At 39.3% G+C, this 24,253-nt stretch overlaps 1 protein-coding gene across 2 annotated transcripts in view; it reads right to left on the minus strand.

Moving 5' to 3' along the window:
* The window catches only part of ccdc85ca (coiled-coil domain containing 85C, a), a 55,221-nt gene that overhangs the window by 14,951 nt on the left and 16,017 nt on the right, over positions 1-24,253 (minus strand). For both annotated transcript variants that reach the window (XM_079832688.1, XM_079832689.1), the window contains exons 2-3: positions 5,822-5,901; positions 1,597-1,701 (exon numbers count right to left, since the gene is read on the minus strand). In XM_079832688.1, coding sequence (XP_079688814.1) covers positions 1,597-1,701; positions 5,822-5,901 — 185 coding nt within the window. The remainder of the gene's footprint in view (positions 1-1,596; positions 1,702-5,821; positions 5,902-24,253) is intronic.

Genomic DNA, 24,253 nt, shown 5'->3' on the forward strand with positions numbered 1-24,253 from the left:
TTGAAGTAAGTAGTACAGGGGCTTCGCAAGGTTGAGCAAGCTTGCCATTTTTGTTCGCTCTTAATACAAATGATTGTGTTAGTCAGCAATCAAATTAATTTGTAATGAAATTTTTGGAAAATACTGTAATTGTGAATCTATAAACAAGAGATTGTAGCATTGTTGACTATAAAGATGGCGTGGAAGGGTTTTTGGGTTGGTCAGATGACCAGTGTGTCCTTGAGCAAGGCACTTTATTCCATGTTGCTCCAAGGTGATTGTCCCTGTAATAAGGGCACTGTAAGTTGCTTTGGATAAAAGCGTCTGCCAAATGCATAAATGTAAATGTAATAAATGTATTTGAATGATAAATTAACTCATATTAAAGGAGTAGTTCACTTCAAAATTACCCCATGATTTACTCACCCTCAAGCCATCCGGTGTATATGACTTTCTTCTTACTGATGAACACAATCAGAGTTATATTAATAAATATCCTGACACTTCCAAGCTTTATAATGGCAGTGATGGGGTCCGTTGAGTTTGAAACTCAGAAAAGAGCATCCGATCCCTCCATCATAAACTTACTCCACATGGCTCAGGGGGGTTTATAAGGGTGAGTTTTGTAAAAATCGGTCGAGTTTTTGTACAAAAAAAATATCTACATTTAAAACTTTATAAAGTAAAATATCTAGCTTCTGCCAGACTGCCTTCTGTATTCAACTCACGAAAAAAGCGTAACTGGCCCAGTATGACAGTATAGAACTGCGAGAGGCTTTACACTTTTTGCGTAAGTTGAATACGGATGGCGGTCTGGCGGGAGCTAGATATTATAGATAAAGCTTGGAAGCGTCAGGATATTTATTAATATAACTCAGATTGTATTCATTAGAATGAAGAAAGTCATATACACCTTGGATGGCTTGAGGGTGAGTAAATCATGGGGTAATACTCATTTTAAAGTAAACTACTCCTTTAATTAACAGATTCTGCTAACATTCATTCGTGAGTTTTTCTGTTGTCTCATTTCAATTACGCAACTGACAGTTATGCAACAGTTGGTTCAGTTAGTTTATTAGCAAACAGTCTGGTTCGTTTCAATAAAATATAAACAGTCTGGCAACATTCTGAATTGTCAGACTATTTCAAGATAGTGAGTTGTAGATAGTGAGCATAACTTGTATAAAAATTGTACACAACTTAAAACTGTAAATACTTATTTTGCGGTATCTAGGTGGTCCACAATTTTTGTTGAACAATGTTGAGTCATCCACTTCCTGAAAAAGTTATCCAACCACCGAACAAGTGGCACTTATTCTTTCAAATAAATAAATAAATAAATACATGAGACACAGTCTTGTTTGGGATTTTACGCTGCCATTTAGGTTTTAAGCTCCTGATGTTTTAAGCTCCTTGGCACGGGTCAATTTTCATCTGCTTGTACAAAGAGCGATGCAGAATCCTGGATCCAGCTGGAATAGCAACAGCTAATTGCTGTCAAATCTCTTCCAAATCAGCTCAACATGACAAATCTTTTTAAGCTCAACTGTGATGTAGGTTTTTGGCTCTGATGCAAAATAATGGGGTCACGTTAAATTGCATCAGTAAAATACGTACATTCTGTAAGGTGTCCTGAAACTGGGATAGCGAGGAGAGCTGGGACTCTGAGTGATACAGGGACAGTCCTTTCCGGAGTGTCTTCATATCGCCCACGTTCCCCTGCTGAGGAGAGAAGCATAAATGTGTTATGTGATAAACAGAGGTATTAACAGCCAAATTAAATCTGCATTAAACTGCATTAAACTGTTTCAGTTTTAAATCAGAACCAACCAAAAAGAGATACAACGAACAATATTGTTATGAAAGACATTTTACAGTAGAAGGTCAATATATTACCATTAAAAAAAGATTCATTGATAAATAGAAAATTAAAAAGAACAACATGCATTCGAAATATAAATATTTAGTAACATTATGCAATTCTTTACTGTCACTTGTGATCAATTTAATGCATCCTTGTTAAATACAACTATTAAAATATAAATATTTTTTTTTATCTCACTGACCCCAAATTTTGAACGGTACAGAGACATGAGAAAACACCATCAATGTCCAGTCATAAAACCTATAATGTAATGAAAAGCTCAATCCTTTATTTTCCAAAAGGTAATACACTTTGCATTTGTACTTGCATAGCAAACAAAAATGTATATGATGCATAAATCATCAATAATAAAGGCACTGATTATACAACCACTAAAATATTAACTCAATGAGAAGCCTTACAAGAAGTTCATTTAAGACATGAGCTTACTTGTCATCTCTGGATGTGGAAAAATGGACAAAATGTGTTGAAATCAAATCCCTGATTAATGTTTAATGGTTAACTGGGTTTTTCAACCTTTCCTGACCTCTTCTCACAACACCAAGAAGCGACTATTGCAAATCTCATTGTTCTTTACCAGATAAACAATGATAAGATCTAGCAGTCCAAGCATAAAGAAACCACAGGAACAACTCCAACTCCAACAACTTTCTCTATCATTATGGCATGAATCTGGAAAAAAAACTGCTACGATTCGTAATGTGCTGTGTTCAACAGATTTGACTTCAGGATGATAACAAAACCCCTGCAAAAATGTTTGCGAATGAAAAATGGATAGCGGATGGCACGTTAGATCATTTCCTGAGTGGTGATCTGAGAAAAGGGTAAAAGGCAAAAAAGCAAGAAGTTCTGGAGCCGAGAGGTAATGTCAGTCACGCTTCATAAATAATGACCTAAGAAATTTAGCCAAAAGGCACCTGTCCGCAAAAACTCTTTCCGCTGCATATTTGAGTGTCACAGGCCATGAGATACCTTCTTAACAAAAGAAACCTTGTAAAAGGTCACAGACTTCCCTATTTGCATACCATTCTAAAACAGACAAAAATTTTAAATCCCTCAGCGCAACAGAGAATGAATGAATATTCTACAGTAAAAGCATCTGTATGTGATTATCCCCATTTTGAACTTTCTTGTCCCGTCTGTTAATGGCTGTTGCGCGCAAACAGCTCACAAAGGGATTACTGGAGCTTAATTCGAGGTTGTGAACCTTTTTCAGGGAAAAGTGGATTGTTTCAAAAGTTTTCTGTGTGTGTCTACGTGTGTAAGTTGCGTAACTGTCCAGCATGTACTAATAAAAGTTCTGCTAAAAGAACATGAGACTGCAGCTATTTATTTAAAGAACATTGTTAAAAATTTAAACATGATCTGTTTTTTCTGTCTGTCTATCTACACTATATTGCCAAAAATGTTGGGACGTCTGCCTTTACATGCACATAAAATTTAATGACATCCCATTCTTAATCCGTAGGGTTTAATATGGAGTTGGCCCACCCTTTGCAGCTATAACAGCTTCAACTCTTCTGGGAAGGCTCTCCACAAGGTGTGTATGGGAATTTTTGACCATTCTTCTAGAAGCACATTTGTGAGGTCAGGCACTGATGTTGGATGAAAAGGCCTGGCTCGCAGTCTCCGCTCTAATTAATCCTAAAGGTGTTCTATCAGGTTGAGTTGCAGGCCAGTCAAGTTCCTCCACACAAAACTCGCTCATCCATGTCTTTATGGACCTTGCTTTTTTGGGAGCATAACATTTGTCTAAAATGTCTTGGTATGCTGAAGCATTAAGAGTTCCTTTCACTGGAACTAAGAGGCCCAGCCCAACCCCTGAAAAACAACTCCACACCATACCCCCCCCCCTCCACCAAACTTTACACTTGGCACAATACAGTCAGGCAAGTACCTTCTCCTGGCAACCGCCAAACCAGAGAAGTGTGATTCGTCACTCCATAGAACACGTCTCCACTGCTCTAGAGTCCAGTGGTGGCGTGCTTTACACCACTGCATTCAACACTTTGCATTGCATCTTGTATGCAGCTGCTCTGCCGTGAAAACCCATTCGATGAAGCTCTCTACGCACTGTTCTTGAGCTAATCTGAAGGCCACACAAAGTTTAGACGTCTGTAACTATTGACTCAGCAAAAAGTTGGTGACTTCTGTGCACTGTGCTCCTCAGCATGCGCTGACCCCGCTCTGTGATTTTACGTGGCCTACCACTTCGTGGCTAAGTTGCTGTTGTTCCCAATTGCTTCCACTTTGTTATAATACCACTAACAGTTGACCGTGGAATATTTAGTAGTAGGAAATTTCACGAATGGACTTATTGCACAGGTGGCAACCGACCACCCTTAAATTCACTGAGGTCCTGAGAGCGACCCATTCTTTCACAAATGTTTGTAGAAGCGTCTGCATGCATACTTTTGGCAATATAGTCCATCCATCCATCCATCCATCCATCCATCCATCCATACCACCCACCCATCCATCCATCCATCCATCCATCCATCCATCCATCCATCCATCCATCCATCCATCCATCCATCCATCCATCCATCCATCCATCCATCCATCCATCCATCATCTATCTATCTATCTATCTATCTATCTATCTATCTATCTATCTATCTATCTATCTATCTATCTATCTATCTATCTATCTATCTATCTATCTATCTATCTATCTATCTATCTATCTATCTATCTATCTATCTATCTGTTATTCTGAATGATTTGTCTTTTTTTTTTAAATAATAGGCATCTCTCAATCATTTGATATGAGACGACTCAATCAAAATACAAGACTGGAGTGAAACGATTGCCTTTCTTCTCAGAGCATGCATAATTGAACACAGGTTTGACCCCATGAATGAGATCTTTGGCAGGAACTGATGACCCTGCAGGTATCAACATTCTTCTCCTCTTAAGATCTACATTACGCAGCCAAATGCAGCTTAATTTCTGGTTATAGCTGAATGATTGTTCTAAAAGTCCTGTCAGCTAAAAACCATTCAATAAAACGCTCAATTTTTTTTATAGCAACAGCAAGAATGCCTTGATCAGCCATTCTTGAAGGTTATCAGGCACAATATAATACCCAGAGCAAAACACACAATACTTGCAAATTCTGAGATATCTTTCCTCAAAGAATTGAGTTATCTATGGAGGCAATAAAACGAAAACGTGGCCCTATCCATCATCAGAGAAAGAAAAATATGAAGAAGTATCATTAGAATATCAGAGATGAGCGTATGCAATTAAACTGACAGCAACTAGTCGCCTGTGCCGTCTAAATATATTGAGATGGATGTGCTATCTCTGCCTATAAATCTGGGCTCGGAAAATAGGAGATGAAGACCATCTGAAAAAGAAAATTGTTAGTGACAGATCTGTATCTTTGTCTCATATAACTGTCGGAGCTCCAGGGCCTTTTGTTCAAAGCTCTTACGGTGTCATAAACTAAATCAGAGTCTCATTTCAGCATCAAAGTCTTGGTGCAATGACATGCATTAAAGGAACAGGATGCAATTTAAAATCTGACATCTTTGCTAATGGGCACTTAGCCAAGTTTGTGAGCTGATCACCTAAGCTGTGAAAGTCATGTGACTAAATTGGTAAAATATTTGATGCCATCCTTACTCCCTACCACTTGTCTTACAATATTACAATCTACAACACAAACACACAAAAAGTGCGAACGCCACTGCGCAGGAAAGGCTGAAAAAAGGGGTCCCAACTGACCACAGCATGCGCCCCCTGCCCACATAACCACACTCATTTTTAATTTTCATTATATTGCTGATCATGTGCTGTGTAAGCTAAACTGGGGCGACATGCTTTTAAACATCAGCACTTGATTAAAACACTTAAGCACACTATTACATTGGTGCACTGCATGTCAAACCCATAGAAGACTAATATCGTATATGGTTGCAAAACAGTAAACACGGCAGATTAGACTCTTACCTGGGATAACAATTGCTTGTTGTCATCCTCTAAAATGCGGACTTTAGTCTCCAGTTGGCGGATGTAATTTGAAGATGGATCTGTACAAAGAAAAAAGAGGGAAAGAACAGAAATATGGATTAGAACGTTTGGAAACTGGCAGTTTGAACATACATCACATACACTACAATTCAAACTTTTGATGTCAGTAAGATTTTTTTTTTGTAAAAGACGTCTCTGATACTCATCAAGGCTGCATTTAATTTATTTTTCAATTTTATAAAAAAAAATCAAAATACAGTATAAACAGTAATATGGTGAAATATTATTTTATTACAATTTAAAATATCTTTAAATGCTCAACAAACATGTCTTATTAATGTTAATGTTGAAAAAACTTCAGTCGTGTGCTACATTCTTTTCAGAATTATTTGATGAACAGAAAGTTCAAAAGAACAGCATTTATTTGAAATATATATATTTTTTTTAATTCTAAAAGTCTTTACTGTCACTTTTGATCAATTTAATGGATCCTTTCAGAATAAAAGTATAAATGTCCTTGAAATTCCAAACAAATAAAAACATCCCAAGCTTTTGAACAGTAGAATATTACACACACACACACACACACACACACACACACACACACACACACACACACACACACACACACACACACACACACACACACACACACACACACACACACACACACACACACACACACACACACACACACACACACACACACACATATGTTTGTTTTTGTGAAATGTGAGGACATTCCATAGGCGTAATGGTTTTTATACCGTACAAACCGTATTTTATATCCCCTTACACTGCCCCTGCCCCTAAACCTAGCCCTCACAGGAGACTGTGCAGTTCACTTTCTGTGAAAAAAACCTCATTCTGTGTGATTTATAAGCATTTTGAAAAGTGAGGACATGGGGAACGTCCTCATATTTCACCCTCTTTTTGTAATACCTTTGTCATACCCATGTCATTATACACATTTGTGTCCTGATATTTCACGAAAACATGCCCACACACACACACACACACACACACACACACACATAAAAGCATTCCCCTAATTTGCAATTCAGTCCATTGTGATCAGAACATTTAATGGAATCAAGATGATCTGCAGTTCTGTGTGGCCCCTGATTTTTCATCTACATGCAGCTTGTGAGATATTTTTTTACCCTCCTCATTCCTCAAGTTTCTCTAAACATAATTTCTTATGTTATGAAAACCGGTTCACTCTGAAAACTCCCTAAAAGTGATTTGGTCATCCTGGAATCTGAGTCATTTTGAAATGGTGCTGCTTTCTATTAGGCACTGACATACAATACCATATCCCAGAATGCACTGCAGCTACAAAAGTTAAATAGAAGACATCTGTCAAAGCAAAAGAAAGATGCTGAAAGACGAACGTTTAGCACAGTTCACATCCAACATGATCACGACACATAAAGGCTTATACTTTAAAGAGCTCATTTAGACAACAAAGAAATCTCAAATCTGGAAATCTACATTGCCTTTGACGCACACAAGCTGCTTTCATTTAAGCCGTCTGACGTTTGTCTCAAACATAATCAGACGTCAGAGAACGTGGCACTGGTAAACACACTGATTTCATGTCTGTAAAGTACAAGCCAATGAATCAGGGAAAAAAAAAAAGGTTTTGGCATAGTGGCAGAGGGGGGATCTTGAAGTGTCTGGTCTTGTGTTTATGCTGCATTCCCAGCATACCTTTCATGACCTTTTGGTGATGGAGGATTTGTTGGCTTGCGGAGATGCCAAAAGAGTGTTTGTAATTTTACTTAGGCAATCCTTAAATATCCCTTTCATTCTCTAAACCCTCCTGGAAGAGACCAAGAGGTGCTTAGTTATCTAAACATTAAAATATCTGAATCCAATCATGTATAAACACACAGTCATGTGGCCAATATTGCAAAATAACCCCAGACAGGGTGATCAGGACCCTGACACAAAGCAGAAAGGTTTTGTATGAAATTAAATTAAATGTTTATGTGATATTAAAGGGGTGATGAATTGAGAAATCAACTTTCCCTTGAGAATTTGATATATATAGTTCATGGTGATATAAGAATATCCTGTAAGTTTCAGAGCTGAAAACGTCCTTGTTAGTCAAAGAAAAGCTTTTATTGACACCAGGCCCAGCAAACGAGAGATCTCAGAATATGTCGACCACTGACGTCATAGAATGCAGAAACACCGCCTCAAGCCCGCCCACCGACTCGTGGAGCTAAACGGGTCGCGCTACCGAGCAATAAACATGCCGGTTCCAGCTCGCATGCGTAAGACATTGTGCGTTTGTTCGCTTCATATCACCACGGAATCGATTGTAAACAAGATACAGGTCGAGACTGGATTTGCAGACATATTGAGATTAAAACACAATGGTGTGCCTTCTATATTGGATCCGACAGGAACGGTGCAACACACACTTATGTGAGTAAAACATGTTTTTTTATATGTGTTAGTATTGCATTGTTACAGATCGTTTGAAATCTATTGATTACATACCTACGCGTGCTTGCTTCATTCGTGATCATACTCTGACTTGTAGCATTATGGGCCAGGGCTCGGACTTGACTTTTTTAAAAGCCCAACGTCCCGGGGGCTATGTGTTTTTCAGCCTGCCGACGGGCTATCGTAAATAGTGAAATAACATTCCTTTCTTGTGCGCGCATGTGTGTGTTTGTGTACGGTCCGCGGTTATATTCACTGACTAGGCGACAAAATTCCAATCAATCGCGGGTGGATGAGAGATGAATCATTGTGTTTGTTTGATAAAGATATTTTGCGAGTCCTGTGAGCGTTTCCCCAGACGCTTTCAGAACAATCCCCACATGTACTGATGGAGCTGAAGCTCATTAAATATGCAAATCTTATCCAATCCTAGCCGTGGGCGTTTACTTCCAAGTCTTCAGTGCGGCACGCCCATCATAACCGACTGTTTCTTCAGAGAGCCTCAAAACCAGGGTAGAAAATAGCCTACTACTTATTCATTATGATGTTTCTGAATGAAAAAAATATGCAAACGTCATAAGTTGACCTCCGACTACAGTATAAAAAAATTTAAAAAGCCAGTTCATGACACCTTTAACAATAAATTAAATAATACAATACTGGGAACAATAAAACAAATATATTTGCTCGCAGAATGCAGAATCAAGTTTTCCAGAGAATCTTCGTCTATTTTATACATGTTCAACTTTCTTTAATGTGTAATGTTGCTGGTTAAGAATGAAAAAGGTCTGCAAAGTCACAAAGCACAAGTCCACTCCAAAGGGAGTTATTCTCTATATCAGTGTGCACTGTTTCTGAACTCCCTGAAATGCCTCGATTGAAGTCTTGAGTTTTCTTCTGAGAACGTACTCATCACTACATTCCTCATTTAAGAGCTATTATGGATTTTTGAAAATGACCTTTCATGTAGTGTGTAACAGTTCTAAATGAATAAAAACATTCTGTAAATTTCTTTTAAATCTGAAAGTGCAGCGTATATAAAGTTAATGTCTCTCAAAAGTAAGAGTTGACTCATGAGTCAATTAAACGGATAGTTTTTCAAACGAGTCGCAAGCCGTTTTGTTATGACGTCACAACGTCAAACATTAGCATATTGACCACTTATTTTGTACACACAACGCGCAGAACCCAGGGAAACCTCGAACCACCTCAAACACTGCAGCGGATACTGGATCGCATCATGTCGAAAAGACACTGTGCTCTACAATGCGTTTATTGTGTTTCATATTGTATAGGTATCTGTCTAACTCACGTTATTACTGTCTTATTGAAATACTACTGTAAATCAGCTGTGGGCTGCAGTATTACCAAAAACTGTGTCTATTAATGCAGATTGTCTGTAATTCTTACTACTTTGAGAAAAGATAAAGGATGGAGCAAGATTTGTTTTGCAAACGTTAATATTTACATCAGCGGGGCTAACGCATGCACTGTTATTACAGTTCCCACATGTGCACCGCAATACATTAGACATGCACACACACACAGGTTTGTTGATGGAAGCACACTTGCTAATGCTGATGGTGAGGAATTGCAGTTGAAACATCTCATAATGTAACTCAAACCGAGTAGAATCACTGAGAAACGTCCTGCTCAAGGTTCGAGTTGAAAAATTAGTTAATCCATTGTTTCATCGTCGATTCGGAATCACGCTGGGATTTATGTCAAATCAATGTCATCATTACTGTCTTTACTGTGTGTACAATCACTGAGCTTTAGGAACAGGAAGCATCCGGACGGAGCTGGAGTTCAGTCATGGAAATGGGCTTTAGTTTCGAAAATACACCCTGTACGCGGTAAACCAACAGACTGGACCATCTAACCAATCAGAGCAGAGTAGGCTCACGGAAAGGAGGGATTTAGAGAGACTGATTCATCCAGTTGTTTGAGAATCATTGAACACTGTGGTGATGTGCAATGTATATTATGAGAAAATTCTATTGTTTTTTGACCGGCTTTGATGCATGTAAACCTATTGTTGGAGACATCCAAAACAAAATTAGGAAACTTTAAAATAGCATAATAGGGGCACTTTAAGTAATTCCTGCCATTAACCAATGTATTGGAAGTAATTCCAAGCGATTAACCAATCTCAACACACTGCTCCTGCCAACCAATAAGAGCACATTGCACTTTTTGGAAGGAGGAGCTTCATAGAGAGCCGAACTGAACAGAGTGTTACAGACAGACTGGGAAGAGAGGTGCTGCAACAATGTAAAATATGTGAATGATGTGCTTTTAAACATTCAAGCATGAAAACCTATTCTAGTAGAGTCCAAAAACAAAATAATGGGCATAATATGGCCTCTTTAATACATAAGGAAATGTCATGCTTTCTGTGTAATTGAATTACATAATATGATGTCAACAACAATGCAGTTCCAACAATACAAATTCCAGAAGACAGACATCAGAGGGTGATTTGGGTGCCATGCATTTGCACCATTCAGGAGCGAAGACTGAAGAAGAGATTAGCTGTTTGAGAGCATGTACACACTCACGTACACAAACACACACACACACACACACAGAGCGAGAGAGAGAAAGTGTGTGTCAAACAGGAACTGAGTGAGGATTGTGTGAATGAACAGATAAAGGCAACAGGGGACTTTAATGACAGTAGAATGAGTCATCATCAGGATTTCTTGCGTCCTTTCTCTCTGAAAGACCAAGTACCCCTTGAAGACGGAATAGAGAGCCGCTGTTCAAAACTGCATAAAAATGCCTGGCCTAAAATAACATTATAAATTGCCAATTTACATTGCATAACAATAAAATGATCATTTACAGCGATAATGAAATGTTTAAAGTCACTTAATATTGTATGTTTGTTAAATGCATATTTTTATACACTACCATTCAAATGTTTGGGGTCATTAAGATCGTTGCTTCTTTTATTATTCAGCAAAGATTAATTAAATTAATCAAAAGTGACAGTTAAGACTTACATTTTTAAATGCTTTTATGTTAAATAAATGCTCTTCTTTTGACCTTCCTGAAAAAATGCATCACATTTTCAACAAAAATATTAAGCAGCACTCTGTTTTAATCGGCATATTAGAATGATTTCTGAAAGTTCATGTGACACTGAAGACTGTAATGATGCTGAAAATTATTTTTTGCCATCACAGGAATAAATTACATTTGAACATTGTTATTATTAAATTGTAATAATATCTCACAGTCAAATAAGTCAAATGAATCCAGCCTTGGTGAGCATAATATACTTCTTTTATGTTGCTGCCCACAGAATCACACTGATACCCTTGAAACATCAGAAAGATTTTAACAGCATCAGTCAAGGATGGGCCGCCCGGCCCTTTGAAATGAGATGCAAAGGTTCATCTCCTGTGCCCTTTGAACCCAAAACTAATAAAACATGGCCAATCCTCATACTCCAATCAATCATTCATCACAGTGAAGTTGATGATCTCCAGCAGGTGTCACTGCAGCCTCTGACTTGTTTACAGTCTCTGATGAACCCTTAATGAGCCCAGAACGAATCGCTGTTTGTTTTCCATTCATCTCTTATTTCTGACAACAATACATGCATGGAGATGGCGATTTGAAAGGTAATTTAACTTAAATAGCTCAGATGGGATGGACACACGATTGTGGGCCCACCATAAACGCAGCGCTAGGCAGAGGTCCTTCTTCGTTAATCCTCTTTGCCAATCCTTGTGACCCTTTAATCTAACTAAAGTACATCTGATCACCTGATGCACAGCCAAGCTGATTAGGGAGGCTGTCTACAAAGCCTGACCGGTTCTGCCACGTACATAACCCCCGCCTCGACCCTCCTCTGGCGTGACCAGAGAAAGACGAAGCGGAACGCTACACTCCCTCCCGCTCCATTCACAGCCGGAGTGTCTTTTATCTCTGCAGGGGCTGAAATGCAGCAGGAACTCTTTGAACATGCGAGAAAAATGGTTTTCTACACCCCTCCATAATGTTTTGTTGGGATATGAGGTATACGCCCAGACTATGCAGCCATTATTGGGGTAGAGGATTAATGGTAAATTGTACAAGTATGTTCAATTGTTGACATTGAAGGATTATAAAAGAAACTTAAAGTCCCCATGAAATCAAATTGAATTTTTTTTGCTTTTACTATAAATATGTTAGCCTTACTGTTATCTATGAGCTAGTGTGCTCCAAAATAATGACAATATTCTCATTTAGAATATATTCAAATCTTCCACCAATATGGATCAATGATTTTGATGACATCACTCTGCACTTCACCTTCTCATCAGATTTTCTGTCCAATCAAATGCGTCCCGCCTCCTACATTATAAATAGACGCTGAAGCTGAGGCTAAAATCGGTTACTTGTTCACACAGTTACTATTTTCTACATGGTGAATAGCACATAGTGCACTATGTAAATATTATTTTTTTTTAAAAGTGCTTTCCATTGGGGCAAATGAAGTCTGGTTTCACGTTAAAAGAACATGCTGACTTTTTGGGGCTTTGGCTTATTCACCGTATACCCCAGAGTTAGAAAAGTCCATACACCATTCTCATCTCCGTGCGTGCCATAACTCTGTCTGACGCACCCACCGCTAGCCTAGCTTAGCACAAAGACTGAAGTGGAGGTAAACGCCAACATGGAATGAGAGTATTGTTCCTAGCCATATCGGTCTAGAAAATCGCAACTTTTAATTTTCCGTCGGTCTTAGTACACAATGTAACTATACACATCACAACATGTAAATAGGAAAATGTTGGCGTTATTTTGTCACTTATTGAGCAGTAGGCTAGATGGAGCCGTTTACCTCCAGTCTTTGTGCTAAGCTAGGCTAGCGGTGGGTGCGTCAGACAGAGTTATGGCATGCACAGAGAAGAGAATGGTATGTATGGACTTATCTAACTCTGGGGGATACGGTGACTAAGCTAAAGTCCCAAAAAGTCGCCGTGTTCCTTTAACACACAGTCTGCTCCGGTCCAGAGACATGATAGCACAGAGCGGATCATATGCGCGAGTTAGCGCATAGCAGTAAACATATCTGACCCATTTGAATTCTGCACAGAATGCTATATTTTAAAGCTATAATGGGCGAGATTAGGAGGAGAAACGGTTAGGAGGAAATTTCGGCTTTACTGATCTCAATGGCACTGGCCGAGCTAAACACTACTGGCTATTTAAAAAAAGGGAAGGAGCTGTTCGATATGTCCCGCCCTGTCTTCCTGTATGAGTGGAAATTACGTCAACACATTGAATAACGCTGCAAGTTTCAAGGCACTTCAGTGGGCCTTTAAACACATGTGGTCACATTCAAAAAGGATAAAAATACACACCTCCAGGTTATCATTTAATGGGCAACACCAGATAAACCCGGCAAAGTTAGTGACACAGGGACGTTTGTGAGAGCATCGCCCACCCCTAGTGATCTCGGCTAAATTAGACATTCTCAGCCGCACAACACTCGCCTCCATCCGCACAAGCGCTGCAGGCTCTCAAACAGAGCACACAACTTAACATACAACTCTAACAAGCTGTCCTACTGTGTCTTTACAGAAACTGAGTGAAACACGTGTTCGCGGTAATGCCAGATCTATCTGCTATCGTGCTGGCAACATCTCAGGGTGCGCTTGACTTAATTGGAGAGACGCTGTGATGTGGAATTGCCTCAGAGAAAGTCTCCCTGTCTTATTTGATCATGTCTTAGTAGTGACCCACTTGCAGAGCTATGTTTTTACTCCTTCTGTCGAGTCTGTCTGGTTGAGGTGTGGTTAGTGTTATTAGCGAAAAGTAAATTTTTTATTTTTTTTCGCTAACTCAAAATAAGGGTGTGTTTACACTTGCAGTTCGGCTCTCTTGGTTCGTTTGATCTGGACCAAAAAAACAAAACCTAAAGTTACAAAACAAAAGGAATAAGGATAAGGTCACAATCTGGTTGGACATCTTTTATGACATATATCTGAGACATTACTGAACATCCAAAACAATGCTGTGGGCTGGGCTAAATGTGCTCCTTGTATGTTGGTACATATGGTGGTATTTTAGCAGCTGAACAAAAATGTGTAAAGGAGTCAAAACAACCCCCTGACAAGATGGGTCTCTGCCCGCTTGTTTGGTGCATGTCAAGGTTCAACTTGTCAAGTCTGAAACCCAACATAACTGGGAAAAAACAAAACTAAAACACATTTTCATAATTTAAAGCTGCAGTCCGTAAGTTTTGCCTCTTTGTCTCCATCTCTGTTTGAAACTAGTAATTGCAGTTATTTGCGGAATTATCGTCTTTACATGGGTTGTGCATCAGCAAGGCTGAATCTAATGTTTTGAGCAGTATGTGTGGCTGTCATTCATTCACCACACCGTGTGGATACTGTACTTCAGAATCACAGATTCTGTCTTGGAGTGTGACCAAAATTAGAGGTTGACAGATTCATCGGTTTTGCAGATTAATCGGCACCGATAGCTGATTGGTGGAACAATCGGTTATCTGCAAAAATCTACACTGATAGTTTTTCCGAGTTGCGTCCGTTGCTGGAGCGTCTGAGACGGATGCGCTGTCATTACACAGTACGAGAGCTCTGAGAAGGGTCTGCTGGCAGTATATAGCACGAGAGCGGCCTCTAGAGGCGAAATAAAAACGATCATGTTTACATTCACACGTGAGGCTGCTCGCTGCACGGAAAGCACATGCTGCAGCGCTGACACATCAGATGCGCGTTTAAAACACGACAGCGAAACGGTATGAATACAGAACACTACAGTACTTGTTGCCAAACAATTATAAAGTAATTAATTTCTTGACTAGATGCTGCATTAACAGGTTAATGCAGGTTAATGAGTTTGAATTTGTATCTGTTAACCTTGATTAATGCACTATGATCTAACATGAATGATCAAGGTATAATTGTATTGATCAAGGTATAATTGTATTGCTCACATTTTTACATGCTGTAAAAATGTATGCATATAGTTCATGTAAGCGAATACATCCTTGTTGCATAGGGACTTATATAGTTTTACCTATGAAATGTACATGAATGTTTCTAGGTTATAGGTAAAGAAATTAATTTGACCTGTAATATTTTAATGTTAAAAAAAAATTCTGAATAATTTGTTCTGTCAGAACTTCTCATTTTAATTTAATTTAGCACATTTTCATGGATCAGTACTGTTTTTTTTAATATATTTTTTTATAAAGTTCAGCACTGGTTTATTTATTTTTTTAATCCAGTATCCATTTTAAAAACTATCAGTCGATTAATCGGTTATCGGCAAGTGCGGTCCAACCTAGTTCTCGGTATCGGTAAAATCCACTATCGGTCGACCTCTAACCAAAGTAAGAATTTTCCCTGCAAAATGTCATCTGAACAAGTAAGTAACATATCTGCCACTTTTGTTCTGACCAACTGAGAAAAAAAACATTACAATAAATCCCACTACCAACTTTGATTAAATCTAACGATCGCTGAGCTCACATCACATCAAACCATGCAAATTATTATACCTGTTATACTTTGTTCTCAAATTGTTAATGTTAACAACATCAGCATTACGTGACTACGTGTATTTAGTGTGTATTAGCGTTACGTGTAGATTTCAGTTTCCGTACAGTCCACTCTTTTGCTTTTGACTACGGGTGAATCTCCAGTTGTCTATGATGATTGTCGTTTGGACCTTTCTGGATCACAATCCGCCATCAAAATGATACGTTTAATTACTCCAGCTACGAATAATTAAACTATAGGCTAAAATGATCCGCCACCTGCAGCATCCTCACATGCGATACTACTACTAGCCGGACTCCTTCTTTATGTATACAGACGTGACATAATGATGCAAAGACTTGCTCAGAAATCCATCAGTACCACTCAAATTATAACACATTATTACAAGTTTACCGTTGTGAATCGGGCTAATGTAAGGAGATTGACTCTCGTTTGTTGACTCTCGTTATATTACGAGCTCTGTAACATTCTCTTTTTGCCAGCAGATAACTTTTCAAAAAAAAATTATTTTAAACAGGTGATTCCCGGAGGTTCGAAGTTTAGTATGCTCAATGTCAACCTTTCTCACTCATTGTGACAACCAACTATGCCACTCTCACACCATACACGTGTCGAAGTAACTGCAACTTTTCTCAATTATGGATATGACGAGACAAGCACGGGTGAGTGACGTATGTGCGCAATTTCCTGTGAAATCTATCCGACAGGTCAAAACCGTCATGGATTAGTGGGAAGCAGTTAAGGTGCTCTGCTCATATGGGCAATGTGAAATTTAATCCGGCCCCAACTTTTATCCATAATTTCCTGTTCTCTCTCAACTATAAATATCAATAAATGTGACACACAAAAAAAACAGTCACAGATGTGGCTCAGGACATATAAGAGCCACTGGCTCATGGGAGGTTAGTGTCCTGATCTCATTTCCCCTCTCTTGGCCTTACTTTCCTGTCTACACTCAACTTTCCTAACAAAATAAAAGGCAAAAAGTCCCAAAAATGAAATAAAAAGTGACTAAAACAGTTGTTGCTAGATACTGGAACCTACATTCTGCATCTCATAAGAGTTTCTACAGAATCTACAATATAGCCATTACTCACAAAAGGGGGAAAAAATTAAGAAAAAAACGACAAGACAAACATTAGCATGCATTGACCGAATGGACTACAGAGGTGGAAAACTCTGCAAGGACTTTGATCTCTGTGCACACATTGGTTACATAAGTTATGTAATCTTAGTCTTGTGATGTCTGGAAACATTGAAAATATTACCGTACGGGTGTGGACGAAGCATTTTCAGTGCCAACTTTTGCAGTTCTTGATTTGAACACAGCCACCCAGGCAGGTTGACTGCTGGAATCAATAAAAAGCTCATTAGCTTTTCCAGTTGACCCCACATTCGATTCATACATAAAGTAACACTCTACAAAAACAACTCAACACCCCTCCCACCTTCCACGGGTGTACAAGTCCCCGAGCAGCACAGGGAAATAAGCTTTGGTAGGATGGAGGCCCAGGAATGATTTCAATTACTGCAAGATGTGGAAGTGGGCTAGCCAAACACTGAGGCATTGTTCCACACCACTCTGGTACGTCTCGCTATAGTGTTAATCATTTCCCCATGAAACCTGAAGCGGGTTGATATTCAAAGGGACCTGGATACTGTCCACCCTGCAACTAGAACATCGATCCCCTCTAGCAAGAGTCACCAGGAACTAAATACGTTTCTCAGGTAACGATTGCTACAGTTCATGGGTAAGTTGTTCGCATAATAATGTTGCTAAAGTAAGCTATATACGCAATTATCCACATGAAAGATGATGTGACGTAATTATGAAGACAAAAATAATTTTCTAACATCAAAATATATACAGCACAAAAGCAGAAAAGAAAAAATAGGTAAAATCCCTTTTAAAAATGTAAAAATGTGAAACTAAGTATATTGATTAAAATATGTTAACAAATACAGAATATTACATCATCAAAATAAAAACTATTTTATACAACTAATATATAATATTGTTTTATATTACTAGAAAGAATACTATCATTTAAGCATGATTTAAGAGTACAAATACTTTTGGCGGTTTGGTGTATGCTCCCTAAAATAACAATCTGACAGTTTACAGACATCTCCGAATCAGTTACATAACATAATCTTGGTATCTCACGCTCCTTACTGTGACTAGATAAGAGCTCAGCGTTATTCAGAGATTCGGTGTCCCTGCAGGTCCTATAAACTACCACTGACTCATGTCCACTCCATCAAAAATGTTCCGACCATAAATGAAGACTCTGCAAAAATACTGCTCAAAGACCGAATAGAAAATATAGCCTTCCTCTCATCAATAAGGCTGACCGAATTACAGCAAAGTCAAAACCGACTCCCTCTTCAGAGCAATCGCTAATGACAAGTATAGAATTAAACAGTCTGCTTCCTGTAAAACAACCTTGGCACCGAGACGCAGAGGCAGGAAGCTCTGGCGCAGGTATCCAGTTCAGATTGCGCAAGCTCAGCAGGGACACATTAACAATCATGAGATGTGCTGATTTCACTCATTAACCGTGTTATGAAACAGGCTCCTGTCCTGGCCCCGTGGGCACGTCTTCAGCACTGCTGTCAGGGCAAATACAGAGAGCCTTCTGACATGACAGCAATGAAACTAGACGGCATTAAATGCACAGTAGAGGCATGTCCAGACTCATACTAACGTCAAAGTAAATCGTATCACTCACTAACCGAACAAATATTATATAACTTTTCACGCAGACTGTCCTTTTCGAAAAAAAATTCCAAGGCTGCCTACAGAGGCTTTATAGGTGTGCTCCTTATTTTGGCGAAATTCTGAAGCAGCATCACATATATTCTCTCCAAAGAATCCCCGAATGCATTGCAATGAGCTAAGTGGGGATGGGGCGAGGGGATAATCCAAGATAATATCAAAAGCTTACTTTTTAAAAAGTTTTTTTTTATCCAGCAAGGATGCATTAAATTAATCAAAGGTGACAATAAAGACATTTAAAATGTTATAAAAGGTATAATAAGAAATGTTTCTTAAACACTAAATCAGCATATTAGAATGATTCCTGAAGGATTGTGAGTCACTGAAAACTGGAGTAAAGGCCTGTTCACACCAAGAACAATAGCTATAAAGATAACTATATTAGCTTCCACACCTACGGATGATATCGCTTCTGCTTATTCTAAGCTGGTGCTTATCTGCCGCTTTAAATGCTCAAGCTTGTCACAGCAGGGTGGATTGATTCTGATTGGCTCATAATTGATCATATCCATTACCATGCTAAACTCTCCAGGAGTCATGACAGAAAATATTTTTTGTTTTATTTACATGTAAAAACATTATTTAACATTTAAAAAATATTCCTTCAAATATTCTTCAAAAATTCTCTAAATTTGCGATATAGAGTTGTTTTATCCAAGGCTCAACTTACTAACAAGCTAAAATTCACCCAAAAATGTAAATTCTGTCATCACGCCTTTACCCTCATGTTGTTTCGTTTAACTTCCAAACACAAATAAAGATATTTTCTATGAAACCTGAGAGATTTTCTATCCCTCCATTTAAATTCAAATCCAAATAAAACGTAAAAGATCCAAAAAATGTCATAAAGGCATCATAAAAATAACCAATCAAGTGGTCTAATCCAAATCCAAGTCTTCTGAAGTGACACAATGGCTTTAATTTTTGAACAGATTTACAATGGCGCGCATACTGTAGTAAACAGTCACAGAATTATCTTAGCAGCATTCTAACATTAGTTTCTATTGTTGCTTCACATGAGAACTGCTAATAATCTTATACGGTTTCCTTTCGGTTAGTGAGCTGCCTTACTCTCTTTGGTCTACATAGGCAGCTTACTAGGTTTTAGAACAGCGCCAAAGTATTCTTCCTTGTAAAATTCCATTTAGTACATTTTGAATAGTAAATCTGAAAGTCTGAAGTCAGATTTCAGGTTGCATATCACCATTAAGACAATTCCAGGAAAAAGGAAATGACAGATGGGAAAAGTAAACTACATGAAAAGTCTTATTCATCTAAAACCCTTGTGATTCATTCCACTGTCTCTATTCACACAAACGGGTCTTCAAAACAATGCCTCTGTGTCAAGCCACATATGAACTATCATTCTGGCAATGACATATATCATGTTCAAGGAAACACCAGAAGGCTTCATGTGCTGCGGAGCGCAGCATGTGTCAGTGACGGAGTGTGTGCTCATATGACGTGGCCCACGGGTGCATTTGAATGTCAACAAATGCTTTTCCTGTATCCTCAATGGGGTCCGCAGCCTAAACAGCCAGAGGCGGAGAAAAGATGGGGGAGGTAAAGAAAAAGACAGAGAGAAGGAGACAGACTGAGGAAGAACGGGGAGGAAAAGAGAGGAAGAGTGTGCATGTGCCCTTGTGCACGCAGCCTCGTGCAGCAACGCCACTGTCACTATCAATCTCTGTCTGCGGCGATGAACGCAGGGTTGTAATAAGGCGGCAAGGACGAGAGTCAGTCGTGCCCCCCCGCCACTTACACAAACATGATGCACGCTGCCTTGACAACCACACCACGACCCGCATGTGCAAGACACATCGCTTGATGCTTAGTTGAGAGACCCAGAATGCAGCAGTGACGACCCACGCATTCTTAATGAACACTGAGGGAATCGTGCGACTACATTGAAAATCTTCCAGTGCGTGTTGATGTCTATTTGAACAAACTTCTAACCCTAAATATATTTCAAAAATATATGCAACGGACATTAATTATACCGCAAATCATACAGCCTGTTGAGGAGAATTGATCAGACTTGTGATGTGAATAAGATAAAGTGGGTGAAAAAATCTGTATAGTGACCAATATCATATTAAAGTTCAGGGTACAAGCTCAGTTTTTAGGCCTTTACACATGAATAAATGAGTCTCTTCTGAAGGCCCCGATATACTCCAGGCGAAGTTCTTTTCCGTTCTTCGTTAAGGGGTAAAAGGAAGTTCGAAATATGTGACCAGCAATATACTGTTATCGAACATTCGTCGCCGCCAGTACTGCTGAGAATGAAGTTTAGATGAATATGTAAATTTGTACTGCATGCTTTCTTCTCAATAACAAAATATATACACAGGAAAATTGAGAAAACAGCAAGCATTTTAGGGTGCTTTCACACTTGGCTCGAATGCCTGGACCGAACCCGAGTTCGATTGTTTCCCCCTCCCCCTGCCCCCGCTGGACTGTGTTCATATTATATTATTTGGGTCCGAACCAGGGTGCGTCTGCGTCATCAAAGCAGCAGCTGTTTACCCGGTTGCTTAGTAACGACAGCGAGCGTGAAGGCGGGAAAATGTAATTGCTCACCTCACTTTTATATTTTAGTTTTTTAACCGTTGGTTTTGTTTCCAAAGCTTCAGTACGTAATGGCACTTACGTCTATCTGCCGAGAATGTACTGCAAATGCTCTAAAGAACGCTGAAGGCGAGCAGAAATTAGATCTACAGCTCTCTGCTTGCAGTACATCAGTCACGCTCGCCAGGAAAATGAGTAAAACACACACAAACACACATTTTTATCAAATCATACGTCATTAATAGCGGTTCACTTCCGCGATTTAGTACAATTGCATTCACATCAGCACCGAACCGTACCCGAGTTCAATTGAACTGTACCCCAGACCACCCTTTTTAAGCAGACTCTGGTACGGTTCGCGGGTGCGCACCCGAGTTCGGAAGACTGCGTTCACATCATCCAAACGTACCGAACTCTGACGTCAATCGAACCCAGGTGCGCACCAAAACAGCTAGTGTGAAAGCACCCTTAATAAAGCATAAGAAAATGTGGATGTTTGCACGAGCTCCACGACACTCTAGTGAAGACACGGCATTTATTTATAAATCACTTTATATAATAGATAGCTTAAAATCAAGCAGCTTTCCCGTATTATACATGAAAACAGCATCAGTGTCTTGTTTCATCAGAAGTACAACTTCACTGTCTAACCTCGACCGACTGAACAGGCCAAATTAACCAGAAAAGATTTTCACGTGAAAGAAGGCTGAGCCTATGTGCAGTCACACACACCTACCTATTACATAATAGCCATGAACCAATGGTAGTACAAAGGTGTTTTAGCAGCCGGAGCAAACTTTTCCGGAAAGATCGCTTTGGAAAGCTGATTCAAACTCCCAAAACGAACTTCATTTAGGCCTGATTTTGTTTAAAATTACGTCATGTCAGTTTGTTCTTCGATTTCGCTTGAAGTATATCGGGGCCTTTAGTGGGACAGTTCACCCAAAAATGACATGTCTGTCATTATTTACTCATTTTAATAGTCGTTTCACCTGTATGCCGTTACATTTTTCTGTCGAACAAAAAAAAGGTGATATTAATGAATTTCATGTAGCTATTTTCCATAAAACAACCAAGCGGCAAACCCAGTTTCTCTTGAAGCCAATACGGAAGTGACATAAACTGCAATTCATCGACAGGCTCCAGAAGGAAGCAGAATCTCATTGAGCCCCATGTTAAAATGCCCATCTTTACAGCAGAATAAAACATGTTTACAGCCTGGTACAAATTGTGGTTTTGGTCTATACAGCTAATGGATCGTTTCCACTGAGCGGTACGGTTCGGTACGGTACGGTACGCATTTATTTGTGTTTCCACTGTCAAAAGTTGTGACTGGTAGCAAAATGCCGAACCGTACCGTACCACTTTTTTTGGTACCCTTCCGTTTGGGTACCTAGCACAGTGCTAAAGGGTGGAGCTAGACTCACTCCAGAACGCTGACTGGTTGACAGAGAATCGTCACTTACGCGTGCGACAGAGGGATCAAACTTTCCCTTTCCCTGTATTTTTCGGCTGTGTTTTTCCTTGCAGACTGCAGCCTTTTATCAAACAAAGCTTGTCTCCTCCTTGTTATAAACAGCCACATGCCGAGAAGCAAGAACAAGATCTGCTGTAAGGCCTCCATCGTTCTTCTTCGTGCGCACGAATGACATCAACCGATGCTTTCCGTCATACACCACGCCTATCAAAAAGGGTACTGTTGGCAGTGGAAACGCTCGCCGAATTCATGGTTTACCGACCGTACTGTACCGTACCACTCAGTGGAAACGAGCCATAATTTTGCCCTTCATGACAACTGTGAGGGGGGTGAATTTTTTTATAACTCATTCGTTTACATTATATAAAGCATTAAATTTCTGCATAATTAAGGGCGTGGCCACTTCGAGTGACAGGTGGATAGCCATTTATCTGCTGTCTGTTAGTCATCCGTCCCCCACGTCCCGCCTTTTTGCCCATTTTCTGTTATCCGGGAGTGACGCACGATGACGCGCTGCCAAGATGGCAACGGCCAGCTCGTCCCTACTTTACGCAAAAAAATGTTCCATATTTTTTTACAGTCTATGAAAACAACATATAAAATAAATAAAACATGATCAACCTCAAAAAAGAAGAAAAAAAACTCATAGAATTAGTCTATGTGTATATTCAGTCTACAGAAGTAGATATAGATATAGTTTGTGCAAAACAGACTTTAGATTTAAGACACAACTCTCTCCAAATGCATTTATGGTGCTTTTGGTCATAACAAAATGCTGTTATTTGGGAAACAGCTGCATAAAAAAAAAAAACAGCATACGACTGAGTAAATAATGACAGAATTTTCATATTTGAATGCACTATTTTATACATCCCACTGTTAGAAAATGCAAATCAATCTACACAGTCCATTAGAAAAGCAGCTGAATAACAGCAAGCAACACAATTACGGCAAGAAACAATAAAAACAGCTTTTTAAAGATTCCTTTGCTGTTTGACCCTGTGCTGCGGAACAACCCACTGCTGTGCTGAGTGTCTAATTAATGAGTTTCACTCTGCTGGGGGCAGAATTCTCTTTAAAAGCACAGTTACTAAGTCGTTTAGGATGGACTATAGCCATTTTGCCCACTGCGTTTTTTTTCTCAAACAGGCTCTGAAAGCTGTAATCATCTTACAGCTGAAATCTGTAGATTAGCAGAGGGGCATATGCTCTCTCTCTCCCACTAAATGTCCCCCTGTCTCTCCCTCTCTGCTCTATTGCCCTCTCTCTTCATTTTGAACTCGATGTTTGTCTTTTTAAAGAGGTGTAAATTGCCCTGGGGTCATCTTTTTGGTTTACTGAACTCATAATAGTGAATCACGCTGTGTTCTCTTGGCGAAGAATGATTGCACAGTGTGTGTTTACTGCCAGGTAATTGTCACCATGAGTTTTGCGAGTGACTTTGGAAAATACACAGCAATAAATGTGCCTACGGCATTGCCATATTACGGGCTTATCTGGTCGTATGGTTATTTTATCGCTTATCTACAGGCTTTGAAACGACACCAGAGAGTAAAGCACTCAATGGCGGTGAAGGAAAAGCAGAGCATGTCTCCAGACAGTAC

The sequence above is a fragment of the Gobio gobio genome (genome assembly GCF_949357685.1).
Source record: "Gobio gobio genome assembly, chromosome: 13".
In the NCBI taxonomy this organism is placed as follows: Eukaryota; Metazoa; Chordata; class Actinopteri; order Cypriniformes; family Gobionidae; genus Gobio; species Gobio gobio.